The sequence below is a fragment of the Carassius carassius genome, chromosome 34 (assembly GCF_963082965.1).
Source record: "Carassius carassius chromosome 34, fCarCar2.1, whole genome shotgun sequence".
NCBI classification, from domain to species: Eukaryota; Metazoa; Chordata; class Actinopteri; order Cypriniformes; family Cyprinidae; genus Carassius; species Carassius carassius.
In genome coordinates this window covers 8819888-8844429 of record NC_081788.1, presented here as the reverse complement: position 1 = coordinate 8844429, position 24542 = coordinate 8819888, and the positions used below count along the sequence as shown (strand labels likewise).

Genomic DNA, 24542 nt, shown 5'->3' with positions numbered 1-24542 from the left:
AAATCTGTGTTCTACAACACACTGTGTGCAGGACAGCATATGCTAGTCAGATTGCATCAGCTGTTACAGTAGACTGACCTCTGATGGCCATTCCACACTATTAAAATTCTAGAACGATCACTATGATGACCAGTTTAAAATAATTGGTTAAAAAAAAAAATTATTTGCACATGCAAATAATTACAATATGACAAATATTTTTTAAGTTGCATTTATTTATTACTCTTCATACGATACATCACTGTACCACCGCATATATTCTGAAATATATTTTCATTATAAAATAGGGATTCTACAATCAAGTTTCAGATATAATAAAATGCTCTGAAGGATCAAACAGACAATAACGGTGCATCATTCAATGAAGTGCAGGATATTTGTAATTTGATTCAGGGCAACTCAATAAACCAAATTTGACACATGGGTTAGTATTTTCTCCAGAAATACATTTCAGCATTTGTGGGCCAGACAGATGAAGTATCGTGGAATGCTCACTGGGAAAATCAAAACAGAAAGATCCTAACATATAAGGATGGCAAGATCTTTCGTTAAAAGACCTCGAGCTTCAAACCAGCTTCAAACCCACAAATGCTCCTTTTGGTCCAAACAAATATTGTTACATTGTGCCATAGTAGAGTGAATCGTTTTTGACATATTGTAACTGCAAAAATCCATTCACAAAAGCACAGCAAATACCAAAGGCCACAAATCCGTCTGATTTGCTTTGACGTCAAACCATTAAGATTGTTAAAAACATTCTCCAGCGAAGGTTCTGTTGCATTTCAGCGTGTAAGACTACAGTTTTCACAAACATGGGCTATAGAAATATATACTGTAGAAGTCGATATTTTGCAGTGCTGCATTAGTGTACATACATATACATACAGTACATTCCCAAGCTAGGTAGATTACTGCAAGAGACACCACACCATTTTGTGCTACGACATGGGATCATGGCTGTCCTCAATAAAACGTCTGCCCAGAAGAGATTTGCCTGAAGCCTGAGGTATGCATAATATGCCCCGGTAACAATCATACTGTTACAATCATTTGTTATATATATTTATATATATATATACACACACACACACACACTTTAATAGTCATCTCACATACAGACCACCCTCTCCTTTAAAAACAAAACAGCAAAACAACCACTTAGCAACTAATTGTGCACAAATATACACAAAAAGGTGCCAAACCAGGCTAATATCATGGTCAGGGTTATGGATGATTGCTCGATTTGTAAGTATGATTGTTCATAAGCAACTAGTAAACATAACAGAAACACACTTTTGAGAAGTAACTGCACACAACAGCTTAAATTATCCTAAAACAGAAGGAAATAAATGTGTGCTTTCCACCTTGTCTCAGGTAATCTGACACTGAAATCAGCTGACATACTACTATGCAACATCAAAATTCACTCTTTCTTAGTGTTAACGTTGCTTTCAGCAGGTCAATGTGGATCACAAAACACTGGGTATGAAACTTTACATTAATGCTTGCCGTGGAGTTAACAACAGCACTGAACTGCACTGAATTCACTCAGATATATAGATGGACTATGAAAGTGTTGAACCTGCATATCCAAACTAAACACAAACCAGCCAAACTAGTAAATAACCCATGAAAAGGTGATTTGCTTTTGTATTGAAACATTCATTTTCCATCATGCTTTGCTCTTACTCAAGTTTATAAAATACTACTCTGCTTTATATAAAATTAAATTGGCTAAAGTGACAGGACTTCTAATATACATCCACTGAGTATTTATATTAATGTGTCGTTTAGGAAAAATAAAAACTACAAAAGAATAAAATAAGAGGGTAAAATTAAACCTGAAACATACAGAACACACTGTACTCATATTGTACAACAACACTTTGGACTAGGTAACTTAGACGAACATATGCAACCATACGAAGTTAGATTAACAAGCTTTTTCAACAAGGAATTAAAACAACAATTTCCTGGATGCTACATCTCTAGCGCTACCTGACATGCTAACAAGACGAGAGTGCAGAATAGGGTTGCCAAGGGAGAGAAAAGACTTTTCCCATCAAGTTTTTTTCCCCAAATGTACAGTAGGTCACCGTCAATTTAAATGACTGTTGCAACTAGGGTTGCAAAAAGGTGGGAAATGTCCAGGAAATTTCGGAAACATTTCAGAAATTTTGGAAACTTTCCTGGGTTTTTTGGAATATTCCAGGGACTTTTTGAAAGTTTATGAAAATTTTTCCACCCCTTTGCAACCCTCATCTTTATTGGCCCTGGACTAGGGAGAACAAGACGCAAATGACAAAAATACATCAAACTCTCAAAAATTTTCTGCACTGACATGATTTGTCTTGACAGCAAACAAAATATTCTAGGCTAAATCAACAAGTCTCACTGTTAACTTGACTACACTATAAACTGGTCTCACATTTCTATTTGAATGTTATTTGAAAGTTAACAAGAGTGACTTCTTGCCATTTAAGTTTTTAACGTGTCTTGTGCAACTCTGAAGGAAACATTTGTTAGGTTATATATGCCTTAATGTTTAAATGACCTGCAGCTTCCTGGCTAATGTTTTATTTAAGCCATGTCTTGTAGACACAGTTATCCCTAATATGTTTACACACTTTCATTGCTAAAAGTGCTTCTGGGAGCTTTAACAATCTAATCACTTTTCAACAGATTAAAATGCACCATCTATTCTCTCAGGACAAGCTAGTAGACATCTTAAGAATGTGATGTCTTAACAAGTAACCAATAACAATTTTTTAGGACTATTTCTGGCATACCAGGATTCTGAACATAAATCGGGGGCTCGTCCGGGATACCAGGGACCGGTTGCATAAAAGACTTACACTAGTCTTACAAGTTAGTCTTCAATTTTTTTCTTTAAGACTGGTCATATGCATTTAATTCTGTTACATAAAAACTTAGATTTGTCTATGTTGAATCCAAAAAATAAGACAGCTCGGCTAACTGCTAGTTGGTCAGACTAGTCCTTAAGACACCGTCTTAGCAAAGAGGCTAAGTTTATGCAACTGGCCCCCAGAAATGATCCAGCATATTTTTTACATCATCCTCATTCTCGTCCACAACATGTCAACATGTTCACAGTCATGTTATGACCACTTAAAACTGGAATCTACTTGCTATCATTAAAGGAAACATGTAGGATTTGCTTCATGCAGACAATCATAACTACACCTCCAAATATAACATTAAAATTTTGATTACTGCCCTAATTTAAGCTCGAGCAGTTAAATAAATTTAGCTGATAATTCAGTTAATAGCAAAGAGTCTACAAGTGTCAACATTAGACTTGTAACTGAACTGCAAAATAGATATTCAAACATCAATACATTTTTGTCTACTGGTCACTAAAATGCACTTTCCCATTAAAAATATGCCTAGACTTTACAACCTCAGGCTCTTGTTGAAGAGTTCCTGGCAACAGAAACATGTCAAACAGTCTCTGAATCATATTGTGACATTTATCTCTCTAAAAACGTTGGCCTATTGAGGCTAGTTCCATCCAAAGTTTTGATACCTCATTCCATTCCAGAGTAAAGAGCCAACATCAATATAAACTCTGCCAACTTTCTTGAACATGGCCTCCATCACAGTGAACATGTTCGAATGACCACGAGGATCACAAGGCTTTCAATAGACTAGAGTCCATCAAATACATGTCTAAACAGTCAGGCCATCACACACAGGAAGTCACTCTCACTCAATACCACATTAGTGGGTAAGGTGCTGGCTGGCTTCTGCAGCCATCTCCTCTCCAACTGCACACCCTTGAGGCCTGTAAACTGCGTCTCTTTCTTCTTGACAAGTTCAAAACAACTGCTGCCACTGAGGCAGTTAATTTTGAGATTCTCCTTTTCAACTTGGCAACTAAATTTAGTCTTTTTCATAGAAGAGCCAATAGGTACTCTAACAGAAAAAATATAGTTTTATATTTTTAGCAACTACAGTTACAACAGACTTGTCTCTGAGTGTACTTAAGCATGAAAGGACAGAAAAGAAACAAAGAAACAGAGAGAACAACAAACTTAGAGCACAAGAGATAGCTGAGACTGTACAAATCGAATCCCTCTCGGCCTCTCAGATGAGTCTTGCTTCGCCCTCCATCTCAGGTGGCAGCTCACACACTCCGGTGAAGTTCATCTCTTTGTTCTCCTTCCCGCCCTGACTCCCTGCTCGAGACCCAGTGTCACCAGGTGAAGGGTTGCTATGCGATAGTGAGTCAGGTGATGTTCGGTGTCCTGTCCCAACACGTCTCTCCTTCAGGTAACCTTCGAGACGTTTGAGAATCTGCTTGGGGTTCTTCTTAGCGAAGAGCTCAACTTCTGTGCATCACAGAGCAGAAAGAGACAAGGACAGGCTTTTTCATTTATACACTCTAATGTTAAACACAAAGCTTTTAATCCAGTTCATCTACACCAGGGCTGCCCAATCCTGTTCCTGGAGATCTACCTACCAGCAGACTTCAGTTCCAGTCCTGCTCCAAAAACAGCTGTCTGCATTTATCAAGATCTACTGAAGAGATTAATTAGCTGGTTCAAGTGTGGGTTGGAGCTGAACTTTGCAGGATGGTAGATCTCTTAAGGAAAAGATTGGACAACCCGGACCTATACAATTTATGGTATTGAAAAACAAGGCAAGGTGACATCACCATCATGAGGACATTCGCACATGATCACTCACTTTTGCATTTCACCTAAGGGTGCAACAATTAATTTAATTTCTTGATGCACTGATTACAAAATTTGCCAATGCATTGAACTAAAAAAATGGATTTGCTGTATCAGTTAATAATCATTTTAAAATGCAAAAAAGTAATTAACTGCAATTAAGTACCTTTCAATATCTTAAAATATATAAACAATAAATAAGTAACATGCATTAATTAATGGAGACATAGTGAGTCATTAGTTTAATTCATAGAGTGAAGACTAAAGAGTTTAATTTTACAATTGATTATTTAATTTCTGTAGTATTTTTTATACTTGAATAATACTGTTAGAATCTCAACATCTGATACAGTTGCTAAAATGTAATTAAAGAAACAGTTCTTAAAGAAACAGTTTCTTGTTTCATTTTAGGGGTAATTGAGAGCTTGAAATACTTTTTGCTGCAAACCTTTACTAGCATTAATTAAATGGTATTTAAGGGTAAAAAATTTAAGTAAATCATGGCACTTTCAAATGATTTTGACCAAATGAAAGTGTCAATTCAAATCAATGCTGAAAGTCACAAAAAAAAAATACAAAACACTGTAAATTTGTAGCTGAAATGTCACCTTTGAGTACATGGCCGGAGTCAGAGATGGTTTTCTGCTGGCTCTTCCACACCTGATAGAGGTACAGGAACGTTGCAACATAAAAGTCGTTCAGCACTGCCACGACCTGCTGCCTTCGGTTACACTCCCTATATGACATCACAAAGCAGCAAAATGGTTATGAAAGGTTACAGCTGATACCTCAGACTGAGGGCAAATACACCCAAATAATTTCAAAGCTTGACAGTATGTAATCAACACTGTACAAAATAAATGCCTGATAAAGGGGTCATATGATGATGCAAAAAACAAACAAAAAACAAACATTTGGTGTAATGATACGTGTTTATGTGGTTTAAAGTAATAAAAAAAAAAAAAAAAAAAACATGATTTTCCACATACTGTACAATAGTTTTTTCTCCTCTATGCCCCACCTCCTGAAACGCGTAGATTTAAACGCATAAAACCGATGAGACATAAACATAAAACCTATTATAAAAGTGATATAAACATGATTTCTAGTCGTGTCCACTTTTGGAAGGACAAACAAAGTAGTTTTGCTTTCTCAATGAAACAGCGTCACACACCGCGGCCTGGAGTTAGTGAAGTGAGTGGAGGACAGCTTGAGTGAGCAGAGGCGGACGGGTGGGTTTGAGAAACACACAGCGTCTATACGACATGGGGACAGCAGCAGCAACAACACACAACAGGAATAAAAGGTACGGCTTCTTTCTTCACTTGAACATTTGTTCTGTTTTAGGAGGGTGTGGACGAGTCTTAACTTCTATAAAGAATATCTCTTTGGATTTGAGACTTTGCAACTTTACAGATCTTCTTTATGCATCAAAAGCTTGTAACACTCAGAGAAAGGAAAAATTTGTAATTTCATATGATTGTGAAATTACTTACTTGGACAGCACTTCCTCCCTGAGAGCATGCAGGGCAATTCGCGTCATGTTGATTGACATCACACAGAAGGGAAAATTCTGCATGTGTTAAAAATGAAAACAAATGTTATGGTAAATGTTAACAATTTTTTATAAAATGTAGCAAGTATATATCTGACTGTTTTGCATCACCTGGACTGGATGCTGAGAGAGTTTGTAGATTTCTCTAGCAAGTGGTAGAATCTCTGGGTCCATGACGAAGTAGAGCGTGTGCATCAGGCCCAGAAAACCAGTTCCCCTCAGATCTGTAGCAGGGTCTGCACCTGGAAGTATAAAAGACACGCAAAAACAAATATTACAAACGGCTGACTTATATTTCATGGGATCATGAAAATAATCAATTACTGATTATTTTGTTTTGATCTTTAAACTTATTTGAGGTACCTTGAAAGCCCACGTTCTCCCAGTGTGGTCCATAGCGAGGGCAATCAGCTCGAGTGCAGGTCAATTTCCTGTAGATGGTCTGGAGTACACGCATGTGGACTGACTGGCCATTATCCAGAGAACCTACAGAATCACAAAACACAGACATCACACACAAGACATTTAGGCAGTTACTCTGGTAGCCGTCTGAACAACTTAAAGGGGTCCTGAAATTGAAAATCAAGGATGCAAGGACAGCACGATCAAGCAGGTTTGCATTGCAAAACATCAGAGGGATCAAGCCCTTCCTAACGGAACATGCTGCACAACTTCTTGTCCAGGACCTTGTCATTTCTTGACAAAGGGTAACCTCCAGGAATACAATATAAAGATCTAAAAACACATTTTATGCCCTTTTAACTGATTCATCAACACTGAAAAGATATCCATTAGAAGTCTTACTAAAGAGATGAATGTAGCCATTGAAACAAAGCATGTAGCTACTTGACTTGTCAATTCATATGTTTTACTCACACTGTGCGATGGCAAAGACTAAGTCTCTCTCCTCTACAAGGTCTTTGTGTAGCCGTGGAGGACCGAACAGGAAATGGGTGATGGCGGCCAATCCAGTCCTGGGAATGGTGGGCTGAATGTTCTTCTAATAGTGAAGAGAAAGTATCAAGAAAAAAGAAAGTGAGTCAGCCATATTATTCTGCTGTGTGAATGTAGTCATAGTGTAGTTACTTATAATAACTCACAAGCAAGTCTCCAAGATCAGAGGTCTGAAAATGCTGCAAAGCCTCATTGAAGGAGATCAGCGGTGATGGAGTGAGATCCTCTGCAAAAACTACAAGAAAAACAGTTTACTGACAAATTACCAAACAATGCATATTTGCTGAACATGGTTCAGTCTGGAAAATCAGAATACAGCGTTGGTTATTTCAAAATGAAGCTTTTTTGTGTGTGTACTGAAGGCTTGTGAAACTTAACATAATTTCTGACTAGTTGTGTGGAACTGATCCTCTGCTAAGCCCCATTTTCATATTTGCATGTTGCTTACCTGCCTCTGTCAAACACGGAGCAAGACGAGTAAATTACGAGTGCGTAAATTATCTTAAGAAATGTCTGGATTAACCATGTGTTTGCAGTAATTATAAGTCGATGTCAAAAAGGTTTTGAACACCAAAATACTGAAAAGATATAGATAAAACGGTATTTTTGTATTTAAAAAAATATTTGATGGAGTAGATTGCTTCCATCAACACCCCCAATGCTTGCACAGTCCTATAGCGCTTCATGGATTGCCATTTCAATCGGTAACTTTAGGCAGTTTTGATTTAAATGCTGTTTAATGTTTGATGATCGCTTTATTTTGCATATGCATCTGCTTACATATGCAATCGCTTGTTTCTGCTGCTTTTTCACTGTGTTTTGATCCAGACATTCAGTACTCTTTCAGAAGATGTGTAATAGCGCTTCCTGCTGTATAACAGTGAAAACACGGAAAGCCGTGAAAACAGGGAAACAGTTCAAGAAATGTGACCTGCTTCATGCCTGACAAGCTGACTGTTAGCTTTGCAGCATGCTAACTTCAAAATCTATTAGAATCAATTTATAATATCTGGTGTCTGAATAATTTTTGGTTTGATTGTATAAGTCTGAAAGTTCCTGCCAAACATTTTATGTAAAATAGTTTTAGTTTTCCTTCCTTTAAATTAGAGTTTAATTTAGAGATGCACAGATAATACATTTTTTTAGCCAATTATTCAGAATGACATAATGCATCTATCTTAGCCAAAGAGGTGATGCCATCTCTCCAGGGTAGGGGCGTATGCTTAGTCACGGTGACGTAATGTGCTCAGTATCCATGCTGACAGGATGTTGTTTCCATGGTGACAAGGTAATTGGTCTCACCTGGTTGGATGCTCTCCAGGGCATCCCACTCCTCTTGTGCTCGCTCCACCTCCAAGCTCACCTCTAGACAGACAAGAAGACACATACATTGTTGAACTGTTGAACTACTGACATCTTTCTGTGCAACAATGTGTCAGAGTGATGAAGTCTTTACCTTCTGTTTTAGTCTGATTGCCTCCTGCTGCCAGAGACTGTAAAAGTCCATTCTGTTTCAGCGCTGAGATCTACACAACCAAAAATTCACACCATTACCATCGCTATTCAAACCAGGAACACAGAACATCACGTGACTGTTAGTGAAACACCCACTGGGACAGTTTTGAGATAAGGGTTGCCATTCAAGCTGCCATTGTCTTTGATGCCATTAGCTGGAGTCAGTCCATTTAGGATCTATATAAAAAATATGAAAGACATCAACAGGAAGCAACCGTAATGCATGCAGATATTCACAACACCTGGTTTCACTGAATATATGTTAGCAGTGTGTTCTCACAGTTGTGCATTTGAGGTGCCCCTTGGTGAGATCCTCTGTCAGTTTACGTTCTTGTGGATAACCATTCAATCCCTAAAAATAAGAAATCAAAAATACATATATAATACTGTTTCTGCTACATTCATTCTGCCGTGGCGGCGCGCCACACAAAAAAATCATCACCGCCACCATTTCAGCTTCTCAGTAACATCATAGTGACGCCACTCACCATCATTCACAGTCGAGGAATTAGCGGAGGAGACCGAGCAGGGCTTAAATTTAGGCACAGGTATTGCGCATAATTCTGCGTTTATAACGTAAATGACGGACAACATAATGAGCAATGACAACAAATAAGCTTTTAAGTCTTGCACATTTAAACATTCAAGTGACTTTTAGCTAGTGATGGGAGAAACAAACCTTTTTGAACCTTTTGAATGTACTGCATCACATTTGTTCTTATTTTATTATTTACTGTTTACTGTCTTTTTTTAGTTAAAATAAATTCAATTCTGAATTTATTCACATGATTCTCGGGTGGGGAGGTTTAACCACCAAAGGGAGGATGTGAAAAAATCCAAGAGGAAACACTGTAAAATAAATAAATATATATCTCAAAATATTTTTGTTGCTAATATCATTCCTTACCTTATGTTTTTGAAAAGCTACCACAAATGTTTAGAATTAAACTGCATTTGAAACGTAAGACTTAATCTTAAACTAATTCTATTGAAGCACATCCAATTTAAACTGCAAACTGAATTCACAATTAGAGCTGAAACAACGAATCGATTTAATCGATTAAAATCGATTATTAAAATAGTTGTCAACTAATTTAGTCATCGATTCGTTGCTAAATAACTTTTATTTGCCGTAAGCGGCTCATTTCGTGCATATTTCAAATCTGCGGTGACCAAAGTGTGGCAGTAATGAGCCACCGGAGGTTTTACTCAGCCAGTACAACAGGAGAAGTAGCGAATAGCCAATAGCTGGCCTTGTTTTATGTCACGTGCTTCCCGAACAGCGTCTCTGCAGCCATAGACATCATATGATGTCTATGTCTGCAGCATTCAGCGTGATGTGGGAGTACTTTACATTGAGCCTTTAAAAAAAGAAGAGTAACCTGTAAACTCTGCACTACTGCACTGTTTAAGGGGACGTTCACATATCGCGTCTTTTGCGCGCTCAAGTTCGTTATTTCCAACACCGCACCGCATCGAGTTAAAAACATTTCAACTTTTCAGAATGCAGCAACCGCACCGCGGGTCATGTGACAAGAACTAACCAATCAGCTTCATCCTTTCCCGTAACAACGTTAAAAGCTCAGTCAAGATGAAAGGAACAGCTGATCATAGTTGTATATGGATTTCCATTTTGAAATAAGTTTAGTAGCAGAGCTACTGCAAGCGATTTTTTGAGCTGCAAATACATTTATCCTTTGCTGAAATTTCCGCGTCTTCAAGGAGAGAGCAAGGAGGTTGCTTAGCAAAGGCAGACGCCTCAGGGGCGCTTCTGCGCGAGCGCTTTGGAAAGGAGGAGAAAGCGGTGCGCCTAGCGTTTTCCACGCGTTTTTAGGCGCGATTTGTGAATGGCCCCTAAGACTTTCATTTGTGCAGATTCTCCAGTACAATGTTGTTTGCAAATGTTTAGTCGTAAAAGCTGATAACATTGCTTTAACAGTTAACATTTAAAGCTTTACAAACATGTTCTGTGATCAGTTTGTCGTTTACCAGTTCAAAATTCAGTCGTGCAGCCTAATTATGACTGAATGAGAGAGGTAAATGTAGATATTTGAAATGCACTTTTTTTTCTAAGTATTATTCACTGCTCTTTTTCACACAGCAGGTTTTTTGTGTGTGTCCTATTTTTTTTTCTGGACAACCTTCTGATGGATTTTACTTTAAAATGTGAGTTCCATTCTGGTTTCATGCCATTGGCACTTTTTTTGAAGGATTGTTTACAATTTCACAGCAAAAGCTATAAAGCTTTTTCCCAGTATATAATAAAATACAATGCACTGCAATTTTATTCTGTTTTATCCTTATTCTTCGTGAAAATATGTTCTGAAAGATTCCTTAATAAGCTTTGTTCGGGATGTTAAACTACTTTAGGAGCCCTAAGGATTGACATGGTGAAAACATTATTTGAAATCTCCTTGTGAAATTTGCTAGAGTATGGGTCAGTGTTCTGATTGCAGAAGAGTTCGACAAAGGATTACTAACACAATAAAACAACTCCAGGTATATTTTTGATGAGGATATGACAGTGCAAAATGGTTAAAATCTCTTAAATCTATGCTGAATGATAAAGACCATTTATTAATAATTTACTTGGGGAAAAAATTGGAAAAACTAAAATATAAGTACATAAACCGATTAATCGTAAAAATAATCGACAGATTAATCGATTATCAAAATAATCGTTAGTTGCAGCCCTATTCACAATTGTGCACATTTCTTTTAGTGCACACAATTCAAATTTGTGTAAGTGCCGTGTACTTTCATGTATAACAAGGCACCACATCTGCCAAGTTTCAGACAGAAACACTTCAATACTGCACTAACAAACAGGCTAAATTATTTGCAGTGTACAGTGCTTATAATTTAGACTAGATTTCCCTTGTCAGTGTAGTTGCCATGTTGTGAAATTCCCTCTGTGCTCTTTGCTCCCAGGGTAAAACAAAGAGAGGAGGTGTAAAGGATGGTATAGCAGCTGTGTCACACCTGTTAGGTTTAGAACAACTTTTTTGTACAAGTTCAAGTTGAACTGTAATATCGCAATATATCGCAGAATATCGCAATATATTTAAAAATCGCAGTAATATTGTTTCCTGACACAAGTATCGTGATTAGAGGTCAGCCGATATTGGATTTTGCCGATACCGATAACTAGGATGGACCACACTGGCCGATAAAGATTAATTAACCTATAGTTTTTCAAATGGATACAGAACAAAAACTAAAATAGTGCTTTATTTAACTTTTAATTATTGTCTATGATAATATCGTAATTGTTGTTTTAACAATGTGTAAGCTGACTTTTTAAGTATCTCACTCAGTTTGCAAAAAAAAACAAAAAACAAAAGCATTCACTGTGATGAAACTTATTGGAATGCAGTTAGAATGCCTCAATTCAAGGTATTGTAGCGGATGAGCAGTTCAGTGATTCATTGGTTCTGAACTAATGAATCACGGTTCGTTGAATCTAAAACAATGAAAACCCAAAGCTTGTAGATTTTGAACTCAGGCATATAAACCCAACTCTCTCTAAACTAAATGCCTGGCGCCAGCCTGGCTGGATTTAAATTATTTACGACACTCTGGATGATAAATTCCAGTCACGTGAGCAGCCTCAAAGGAGAAACGAACCGACCACACATTCCACAGCGCATTACACACACACACATACAGCACATACACACAAACCTTCCTTAACGTTCTTTACCTTCGTCATCGTATTACTAAGATGTACTGAGTATTGCTTTTTTTGGTGCATTAGATGTTTTCCATAATCACAAATTGGAGTATCTACAATTTTATCGTGTGTTAATCAAACTTTAAATGTGTGTAATTCTGCATATGAATGTAATGTCGTGTTTCTATCAGTTATATATGTTATTTTTGGTATCTGTTTAATCGTCATGCTTTGACGGACTCACTTATATAATATAAAGGAAATTAATGAAAAATGTATTAATCTGGAATTACGAACTTGCTAGAATATCACTGCTGAAATCCGATAAGCCATAACCTATTAGGAGTGGGTGTTTCCCCAGAGACAAAGGAACGTTTTTCCCGCTTCTGATCATGGACGTTCATTGGTTGTTCGCGCAAACAGAGGCGTGAACCAGTCACTCCATAAGTAGAACTGACCCAGGAAGTTCCGTCCTCTCTGGTTCTTGTCGCGCTCTTGGTCCCCACTCTTCTATCGTCTCAGCCGTTCTCATGGCTCCTTTGGGAGCTTTCATCTCCGTTGTTTTTGTTTCTTTTACTTACTAAGTTTATTCACCTATTCCCTATTCGCCTCTCCCCATGAGGGAGACGAACTCTGGATCATTGCGTTTGTTGGACCTTTCAAATATTGCGCGAGTCCGCAGCAGCCCCGGAAGATACGAGAGAACACGCCCAATCACAAAGAGACCACATGCAAGTATCCTCCTCTATGGAGATTTAAATGCTGCTTAAAGTTTGTCTATTACCTTTTCAAGGTCATTTGATTCGTTGCTGTCTTTCAAGGGTTACTGTCTGTGAGTTTGCATAACTGAGCGCGTAATTCTGTGATCGCGCCTATTCACTTACCTCTCTCTCTCATCCTCTCTCTCTCTCTCTCCCTCATTTGGATTCCGTTATGTCTTGTACAAAGTTTACTGTCTGTATTGTCGTATGCGTATTTACTCTGTTTGATTTGTAGTTTGATGTATTATTAGTTCAATTATTAAAAAACAATATATATTCATGATTGCTTCTGTCTAAAACGCTCACATCACGAGTCAATGAAATGTCTGATCTTTAGCTCATCTTTTATTTTTCAGTAACTGAAATTTCATAATGATAGGAGAATGTTTTCATGGCCAGAGAATATTTTTCCTTGAATTATAAGAAGTGATAACTTTATTGAAAGTTGATAAGTTAATCTTACGGCTGCTGGACAAACCACTGTTTGATTTGCGGTAATTCACAGTAAGAGATATCACTATAATTGATATGAAGAATGGAATATTGGCATATTAATGAGTAAATTACAGTGCCTTGTAATGAGTTATTGATATATACAATTGACCTACTTTTCATCTTCAATAATTGTAATGTAACTATCATATGAGATATATATATTAATCATATTCCTGATTAATCATTAAAATTCCCTATATATCATTTGATTTAATTAAAATGTACAACCCAGTGCGGCTACAGTATGAAAGCAAAAATATCCCTGTATGGGTTTCAATATTTATGAGATTCTATAAGAATCTTATAGGCTTCTATAAGAAACAAAAAAAGGTGCCAAATAATTTTTTAGTGCCACAGAATAAACGTGTTTTCTTTTTCTTTTTTCTTTTTTCAAATACCTTAACATTTCAGTCATACAGTCATGCCTTAATGTCTTCCCTCCTTTTACAGCATTTTAATTCATCTTGAAGATGTCCTGGGAACTAAGGTTCACTTAAAGACATTCACTAAATGCCTTTTCCAAATTGAGAACTATTTACAGTCACAAATGATTGTTTATTACACAGAATCTAGACTATTTCAGCATCACTTGGCCCTTGAGTGTAGTTTGGGCTCCTCCTCAATGCATTCTATAAATGCTGGCATTGGTCCTCTACACATCCATCATAAAATTATATAGGAGGTGTTGAATTTTATCTTTAGCTCCATGCATTCTTTCTTATCATTTAGAAAACAGGTTAAGCAAAACTATGAATATGCAATATAGCACATATATTAAGCTAAATGCTCTTCTTGATAGTTATTTTTACTAGCTGAATAATGAGCTTATGGACACCGAATGGTTATTCTGAGGTAAATAAATAAAAGTTTATTGTTGCCAGTTATGTGGTTTACAAGCTTTACACATTTTCCGCAGTTTGAAACACTGAATGAGTGATTACATGAGATATTTCAGTAAGTTGGACAATCTTCTCATATACCTTTTGATGTCCATTCATGTTTATTTTGTCCTATAGTAGTAAAGAGAAAGATATGATGGGTTCACATGCCGCTTGAACTGAGGCGCTAAAACTATTGCTCATGCCACATTTTAAAGCTGATTGCTTTGTTTTTTAAAAGGTAACAGAGCACAAAGCTTATTGCGATTATTGGACAGCAAGTGTGCTCCAAATTAGAGATCGACCGATATGGGATTTCTATAGCCGATGCCGATGTTTAGAGGTCAGGGTCAGCCGATGGCCGATATGTGCTGCCGATTTTTAGGGCCAATATCTTGAAGTTTTCCCCTTCTTTTGCATGCTAAAATGTCACACTAATAATAAGTGGATGCACAACATTTCTAAACTTATCATCATTTATTGAGCACTGACTTGAGCCAAAATGCGCGGGGCGTTCAAGCTCCTCCGTTCCTCCGCTCGCCATGACCACTGAGTGTGGACTGAACATGCGCAACTTTTTTTTTTGTCATAAATCAATCAGATATTGATCAGAACGGATCACGGATCAATGATGATCCGTTGCACCACTACTATAGTTTCATTTGAAAACATTGCAGTTGCGTTTTAAAATACAACAACGAGCACCACGAAACCATTTAAAGAGGCGCATTCAGCGGTCTCCTTGACGGGAAACAGTCAACATAGTAAAATGATCTCAAACGTATTTTTATCTTTAGCTCCTTGCATTCTTTCTTATCATTTAGAAAACAGGTTAAGCAAAACTATGAATATGCAATATAGCACATATATTAAGCTAAATGCTCTTCTTGATAGTTATTTTTACAAGCTGAATAATGAGCTTATGGACACCGAATGGTTATTCTGAGGTAAATAAATAAAAGTTTATTGTTGCCAGTTATGTGGTTTACAAGTTTCTTTAGCTTTAAATGGTTTCGTGGTGCTCATTGTTGTATTTTAAAATGCAACTGCAATGTTTTCAAATGAAACTATAGTAGTGGTGCAACGGATCATCATTGATCCGTTCTGATCAATATCTGATTGATTTATGAAAAAAAAAAAAAAAGTTGCGCATGTTCAGTCCACACTCAGTGGTCATGGCGAGCGGAGGAACGGTTGTTAAAATACAACAACGAGCACCACGAAACCATTTAAAGAGGCGCATTCAGTGGTCTCCTTGACGGGAAACAGTCAACATAGTAAAATGATCTCAAACGTATGGCGCGCTCTTCATTTTATCAAATGATCATAATGACATCTATTAATTTTACAGTCCTGCTACTAGCATTTTATTCAGACTAAAACCCCTTTAATTCGAGTGAGAAAGCTTTTTTCCAAGTGGCTTTTGCACATAATAATACCGCTGCAGATGCATTTTGCAGCATTAAGGTTATTAATTGATCGTTAATTTAAACGACGATCGATCAATATATTGGTCGACCTCTACTACAAATAATATGAACCTCACACATTAACAGTTCACAGCATGTAGACCAGGGGTCGGCAACCTTTTCGGCATGATGTGCCATTTTTTATTTTTCTGGTTAACCACTGTGCAACACACACACACCACTCGCACACAGAGATCTGAGACAAAGTCATTTTAGGCAAGTCATGCCACTCGGCCGACATCTTGGCAATGCCTCCGGGCAGCTATTTCAGACTAACAAGACCAGGCTCCTATCTAAATGAATGGGCATAGAGTCAGAACTGCCCTTTCACTGGTCACCGGGACATAAAAACTGCATGTATAAAAACAGCAGTAAAATATTATAAAAATCGCTGTAAAATTTTGATGCCATTGCCTCAAAATAAGGTTTAAAACGACTTTTTACCCACAGGTTATACTTTTACTACGCATGTGCAAGGGTTCCTCAACTGTGCGCATACGTCAGTGGAACCAGACGATAGGCTTAAATGTTTCCAGGCTTGACTGTTAAAAGCAGATGATTGGCTTTCCAGCGGGAGGGGCGGGACGTGTGCATATAACCGCCATCTTTGCCGTTACGGGTTTTCCTTATATAGTTGTATTGAGGATTGAGGAAGTGGCATGTCTCTTATAAATTGTCTCTGTCTGAGATCTCGCTGTGCGAAAAAGTAACATTCAGAAGCTCATAAACTTGTCAGTGGTGCATTTTATTAGTCGATACTAAATCTCTACATAATATTTCTCAACAACAAGGGGGCAGAATCGCTTCATTATTTGTAGAGAGAGACAGACGCAGACAATTTACACATCTCTCTCTCTCTCAAAATGGCCATATTTGAGAAATTTTTTCATCACTGGATATAGCTGTAGGTCATTTAACATTTCTATTGTAAAATGTATTATTAAAAGTTGACTAATATTAAATGATTTGCAGCTTCATCTTACCTCGCTCTCTTTAACATTAAACTGTAACAGTAAACTCCGCCTACTTTGATTTGATTGGCCATCTCAGTCATTTTGACATTGATGAGCTATGAGTTAGACCGCTGAGGCTTTGATCTGAAGCGCCTAGTATGTGCAGCGTTTGTGCGTTCATCTGTAAACTAGCACAAATTCCCACACTTTAATAGTATTTATAGCTCCTAACAGGCTGTGTGACTATGAGAAGTTATTACCTCTAAATGTAGGGTAGTATGCAGTTTTTCCTATTTCTCGCGTGCCAGTGATTATCTCTCTGCTTGCCACTGTTGGCACATATGCTGTAGGTTGCCGACCCCTGATGGACTAAGAAGCCATATCAGTATCAATTATAAACGAGAATTGTTAACAATAATTTTAATGTCCACAAAGCTGACAGCTTGTATTTTGTTCCAGTTGTACACGAAGTAGCCACTGCTTGTCTGCACTTTTACTTCACATTTCTCTCTTATGCTGCACAACTGGAGCTGCGTTTAGCAGGTGTGAAATCAGTACTGGTGTTTGTTTCATTAAAACTTCGATGTGCATTTTCTCAGTTTATTACATCAACATAACAACAGATGCAATCGCATGCGAAAGGCATTTTACATTTTTACAATTTTAACACGATCATGATTTTTCATGGCCGATTCCAATACCGATTTTTTAAAAAATGATCTTTAAGCAACAAACAAGAAAGAAGGAAAGTGTGCATAAACAAGATGTTTATTTGGTATTTAATAGGCCAAACTGGATTTTGGCAATTGAAAACAATAACCGTAACCATCTGAAATTAACAGCAGTAACTGCACAGTAAGTAGCCTACATTCAATACAAACATAGATGGTACAGACATCAGCATTTAGCTTTTGTTTTTGAATTGGGTTGAAACTACAGAGAACTGGCCTTAAATTAAAAGATTAACTGTAACCATGTGAAATTAAAGGCAACAACTGCATAGTTCTACAATCCAAACAACACACATTCAATAAGATGTTTCTTAATCAGCATTCAGTATTTTAGTTTTTACATTTGCTTTTAAATTAAAAAAAAGGTCTTTAAAAGTATGCTATATAAATAATTGATTCCAAAATGTTAAAATCAAATAATGTTGGTGCGAATAAAACAAAGATGCAAAAAGTATTTCATTTCATTCATTCATCAAAATTAGGGTGATGATTCACATCTATATTTTTTTACTTGAGCCAATGAAAACTAAATAATTTATTGTCTCAAGTAAAAAAATATAGATGTGAATCATTACCCTAAAAATATTTAATTGGATGAATGAAACACTTTTTTGAGTGTGCTACAGCAGGTGATATTTAAATCAAATTAAGTCTATGTAATATCAAGGTAAAATAAAAATAATCATCCTAATGCAGAACTGACGTTTACTTCTGGCTTTTCAAATGTGTATGCAAGTTCTACTTTACAAAAAAAAAAAAAAAAAAAAAAATTTCAGTTTTGTCAGTTTAGTCCGTTTCGTTTCTCATCCAACACGTGAGAAGTTGATCTGAACATCTCTTCACGGTCTACTCGTGTTCAGGGCGCGAACAGGAACAGTATACGCTCACGCAGCTTCAGTGCGCGCAGAAAAGGGACTCTTATTTGTGCGCCAGTACACCAACAGCTGTTCGCTTCCTGCTATCTGTGCCTCAGACATGAAGCTCTGCATTTCCAGTGCTGATCGGCTGCCCGTGTCCTGCGCACAGATTTCGAAATACTTCCACACAAATGTCATAGCGAACCATTACAATGTAGTCTGTGCACGCGAGCGCACTTCCGGAAAAATCGGCCGAAAAAAGACTGGAAAAACCGGCCGGTTCTGATTTATGGCCGGTCAACCGGTGCATCCCTATAAATTTATATAGTCACCAGTAAGGGTGGCACGGTTCGCAGAAAAAAACCCGGAACCGTTCGGTTCACCACACACGGTTCAGCACGGGCTGGGACCACGGTTCAACTTAAATCTGACAAACATCTGTAATATGGTTTGCTATAAATAACACGTAAAACAAACTGGGTTCAGTTAATATATGTTTCTGTTTATGCATGCGCATTCTGGCTTCCCAAACATTATAAAAGCAGTGATGAAAAAAAAAAAAAAACCCTGGAAAAAACAAAAAACTGAACGTAGGCCACTGTGTGCATTCTCTTAAAGTGACAGTCTTTATATTAATCGAACAGCAACAACGAAGAAATCACTCACTGCTCTTGATTCAAAAGCTTTTGTAACTTTAAAGGATCTTCTTTAATTTATACAGTCCAACATGCAATGCTGTTTTACATTTGATTACTTTATTCAATTTCTGTACCTAAACATTTATTCTAGACCTACCTAAAAAAAAACAAAAAAAAAAGTCTTTACTCTATTGTATTTATTTGTGGTGTTGCTTGTAGTTGGATAGAATATTCTTCTTTTTTTAATTTGTTTTATTAGAAAGTATAGTTTTTCCATAAACATAGCACATACCGAACTGTACCAAAACTGTGACTCTAAAACCGTGAAACAAACCGAACCGTGAAAAAGTTGAACAGTGCCACACCTAGTCACCAGTGACGATCTCAGCAAAAATATCACTCGCAAATTCAGAGACGATCCCAGACTTCTGGGAGCCCTCAGCAATGTGGGAAGGAGGGAAAGGGGGAGGGGGGAATTGTTAATAAAAACTATTTGAAAACTTACCAAGACAGACATTTTGACATATACAAAGCGCAAAGTAGCCAATATTTGTCCATTCAATATTTGTCTCGAATTTCACACACGGAAAGCACTTTGGGAAATTGTCTCTTTTGCGGCTCAGTGCGAATTTAACTCATTTTATAGTAGCGAGAAAGAACGGCAAGAGACGGTATATGACAGTCATGTTACATGTTTTGACTGATTTGGATGTTACATAGAAATTGCAACAGTGCAGCGCATTAAGAAAAGGAACATTCGTGTTTTCATAAACGCTGGCCAAAACCAAAACCGAAACTAATATTAAATTAGGGCTGCACGATAAAAGTTAAACTGATAACCCCGATTATTTTGATTAAAATTATAATCACGATTACTAATAATGATTAGTCTATACTGCATAAAAAGAACTGCTAAAACCAGCCTAAATTTAGCTGGTTGTTCCAGCTGGTCTCCCAGCCTGACCAGCAAAGGAAGTGGTCAAAACCCCGCTAAAACCAGCCTTCTGACAAGCAAAGACCGGGCTGGATGAACAACTAAATCAGTCAACCAGCTTAGGCTGGTTTTAGAGGGTTTTTTCATTCAGCAGGGAAATGCAATAACATTTCATGTGTCCATTAACTCAGCGGTCCCCAACCCCCGTGCGTCATTTGGTACCGGGCCGCACAAGAAAGAATAAATAACTTACATTAAAGCTGCAGTCGGTAACTTTTGGCGCTTGCGTCTGGCGGAAGAACATTGTAGCCAGAGCTACTTCTCTCTGTTTACATCTATGGCGAGTCCCGCAGGTACTGTGCTACTCTGCAGCGTTGCCAACCCCAACCAGACTAAAATAGTCAGAATATAAACACTTATTATAAGGGTACTGTAGTGATTAATGAAAAGACAAAAACACGGTTTGGAAAATGGATTCATGATGTACTCGCTCATTATATATATTTTTTACATTTTCGACACAAAACAACACTGTGGCACAGCCCTGCACTGATTGGACCAGTAGAGCCGGGAGCGGTGGATTTTTGCAGTATCTTATATTTTTTAAGGCATGTTTAAATGTCACCATAGCGACCAGAGTCAGTGAGCGTTAGGGGCAGAGAGGATGTTATTCATGTTATGTTGTTGGTGTGATGTTATGAGGACGCTGCTAATAAAGTTGCATACAAATACACAGTGGATTCATGTTTATTATTATATTGACAATATACCACAGTTTTTATGCCAGTCGTATAATTTTATTTTGTTGTATTTTTCCGTCACACCTTAAAGGCCGGTCCGTAAAAATACATTAAACCGGTCCTTGGCGCTAAAAAGGTTGGGGACCGCTGCTTTAACCAACCTCCAATGGTTCAAAATATATGCGTTTTTGGATGTGAGGGAAAGTTTACTGTGTTCAGCTTCCCAAAGAACCTAGCGTTACATGAACAGTGGATGCAGTTTGTTTTTCTGGGGCAGCAACTGGAGTGTATCAAGTGCGTTTGTGTGTTCTGGTCATTTGAGTGATGAATGTTTTATAAACGAGGCCCAAGTCGATGCTGGATTTGCACATCTTTTGCTATTAAAACATCCGAGCCATCCCTGTGATAAAAGACCCCATTCATGTAAGTACAATTACATCCGTATTTTTGCATTGCATTGTATTTTTTTGGAAATCAGCACATAATTGAATATATGTTAATGGAAACAACACGAAACATCAGTATTATAGCTCCGCCCACGGCATGCCTCCAGGAGCTCAGCTTTTTCCGGAAAGAATCGAAAAGCTGTATTTTTCTTTTACAAATATGATAAAACTTAAGACTTTTTGGATATATGAATGTGGGGGTGGTGTTGGCGCAGTGGATAAGACACACGTCTTTGGTGTGAGAGACCCGGGTTCGAATCCACTGTGAGACACCAATGTGTCCCTGAGCAAGACACTTAACCCCTAGCTGCTCCAGAGGCGTGCGACCTCTGACATACATAGCAATTGTAAGTCGCTTTGGATAAAAGCGTCTGCTAAATGAATAAATGTAAATGTAATGTAAATGAAGAATGCAGTACTACTCTTTAGGTACTCAAGATTAACATGAGATTAGGTGAAACTGTCTATGTTATGTAGCTTTTAAATAATCGTTGAGAGCAAGGGCACCCCCTCTAGTTTAAGGGGCCCTACAAAACATGTATACTTTGCGTATAGGGAGGATCAGCTCTGCGCAAATTAATATTTTTGATTGAACTAATCATTTGAATGAATGATTCAATTAATCACTCATTGACAACTCTTGTTGTCTAGTTGAACGGCTGGGATATTGAGCAGATCTAATTTGTGATTTTTTTTTAACCTGTGGGAGTGTAATGCAGTATAAAAGTACTCTAGGTAGGGATGTCATACATACCTCTGAATGTACTGCGACTGCAACAACCCCTTCCATGACATGGGTCCACCGTCTCGCTGTCCCTACTGTCCACCCATCCTGTGGACTAGACCAATTGTAAACAATGCCCACTGGACACTCATGGTTCTTGGCACTTGGAACGCTTTCAGAAGCACCTGCTCTTGGTCCTACAATGGATGGTGGATCAAGACTAAAACAGCAGAAGAGCTTTCAGTAGTGCATTGTTTAACTGTGCCGCTTCTGGAGATTCAGAGAGGGGCTGGTAGAAACAGAGTTGGGGCCAAGGAGCAGAAGCATAATTTGAATAGTAACAGACCTGAGGTTAGTTTCTAGTGGGATCGTGCAGCAAGTTGTGAATCGTGACGGCCTTGTTGGAGATGGATTTCTCAAGTCCGTCGAGTACTAACTGTACAGGGCCTGTGCCAGCTGTAAGTCCACTTATGTGAGACTGGAGCGTTGCAAATGGAGTAGAAATCACAAACAGATTGGGTACAGCAGTGATGAAGCTGTCAGTGCTCTGTTTTGAAGACGAAATCTCTGATGAAATCTCAATGAAAGCAGAACGAAATTCAGACTTGGGAGGACGGGATGGTTATTACAAGGGTCTGTCATTAAAAAGGGAGTCTACTGATGGCTTGGAGGGATAGTAAGCGTCTTTTCATAAACTCTCCGTGGCTTTCCACCGACAACATCTGAATGAGTCTCTGTAGGATAGAAAATCGTAAGTATTAGAGTTATGCAAATGAAATAATAATCTAATTGCAATTACTACTTTAAAATGCATATGCAATACAAACATCAACGAGTGCACAATTTAAAGGCAGGCATGCACTCTCCAGATTTCATTATGGAGCAATGCAACGGAGTGCTGCACAGAAAATCGGCAAGCATCCGAGAAGCATGACGTCACCTGATCAAGACCGCATCCCTTTGAAATCGAAATAAATGGAGACCTGAAATACGATCATCAATCACCACAGATGACATCTCAAACGCTCCCTTTCGTTTTTAATGCCTTTAATGTGCAGCCAGTCTTTATACGACGGATAACTGAATCTAATGCATGCATAAGCAGAGAAAGGCTGGGAGGTGACGTCATCTACATCCTGACTCACGAAACCTGAACTAACTAAACATAATAATAATGATAAACATAAAAGACAGACGATTTAAAAGCCAAAGTATTAATCGATAATTAACGCTGAACTGGATATCAGATATGAAACCTCAGCTCCAGATGCAACACAGTATGAATGTATTATGACAGCATCCAGTGAACTGTCAAACAGCTTTACAAAAGATACATTAAACACTTTATGGAGACACGACAGCGTTCATTTAACGTTACACGTGTTTTACTTAAGCAACCGCGAATCCAGTTGCATGTATTGAACAAAGGAGATTTACCTGACGGCTAATAATGATACAGACCAACAGAAACTGACAAACTTAACGTTACTCACATAATTACAGTTATTTCTGCCGCAAATAAAGGTGTGTTTCAGCCCTCCTCCTCATTCCCTTCAAGTTCAACGAGTGAGTCGAAGAGCTCGCGTTTACCTCTGCACTCAAGACCTGCTGTTACTGTAGTGATTTCTGCTCGAAATATGGTTACTTACTGTCACAGAGCAGTCAGTAAGTGCTGAAGCGTCTGTGCAGCTAAACTGCCTCAATCTTTATATACTCTCGCTTCTAGCTTAGCTAACTTGCCTGTATTGAGTCTTTTACGACACAGAACCCACCAAAACGTGCTATCAGTGTAGCGTTGCTTTCTTAACCGCTAATTACGCAAATGTGTCGCTGCTAGAATGATACGTATTAAAAATGAGTTGTAATTTTTACCTCAGTTTCTCTCCCTCCAATCTCAGTTTCCCTTCCCCCCTTCCACAGTAACTGAAAACCCCGGCGCCTTCTGGGAATTGTGGTTCTTCTACTGTAAATAGACTTCCGGTACTATAGGAGCCCTTCAGTCACTATCCAAAGTTTTTTTTTTAAAATGTATTTATTATATTTGAAAATACAATTTCAGTGACAGCAGTATTTAATTTTAACAACTTTTAATTATTCTATAATTATTACATTTCATGACATTTTTAAGATTGTACATGGAATATATTCCTATTTTAACAACAAACAAACAAACAGAGCTGGGTAGATTACTTGAAAATTGCAGTCTGTTACTGATTCCAAATCACATGACAAAAAATTTTGTTAGTAACGTAATAAATTACATTACAAATTTTAGGTAATATAATCAGACTATTTTCGGATTTGATAACTTTTGACCAAACTCATTCATCACATTGATTTAAATAGCATAATATTTTACCATATATATATATATATATATATATATATATATATATATATATATATATATATATATATATATATATATATAGAGAGAGAGAGAGAGAGAGAGAGAGAGAGATAGAGAGAGAAAATATATTCCATTTTGTTATCATTAACAACATGAAGTGCCCATAAATTGA

General features: G+C 37.6%; 1 protein-coding gene across 4 annotated transcripts; it reads right to left on the bottom strand.

Moving 5' to 3' along the window:
* Window positions 1–3726: 3726 nt before the first annotated feature.
* Window positions 3727–24000, bottom strand: LOC132115434 (ELMO domain-containing protein 3-like). 4 transcript variants are annotated; one of them, XM_059523911.1, is made up of 14 exons: window positions 23514–23856; window positions 22367–22754; window positions 22051–22240; window positions 9002–9073; window positions 8818–8898; window positions 8663–8732; window positions 8509–8571; window positions 7353–7441; window positions 7129–7252; window positions 6616–6738; window positions 6364–6494; window positions 6194–6270; window positions 5306–5433; window positions 3727–4352 (listed from the first exon to the last, which is right to left on the bottom strand). In XM_059523911.1, exons 3-14 carry the CDS (start codon window positions 22084–22086, stop codon window positions 4108–4110), a joined length of 1239 nt encoding a protein of 412 aa, XP_059379894.1. In that variant the 5' UTR covers window positions 22087–22240; window positions 22367–22754; window positions 23514–23856; the 3' UTR covers window positions 3727–4107. The 4 variants fall into 4 exon arrangements, with proteins under 4 accessions (XP_059379894.1, XP_059379892.1, XP_059379891.1 ...); XM_059523909.1 differs by lacking the exon at window positions 23514–23856 and adding an exon at window positions 23893–24000 and having other exon boundaries at window positions 22051–22754; XM_059523908.1 differs by having other exon boundaries at window positions 22051–22754.
* Window positions 24001–24542: the final 542 nt, after the last annotated feature.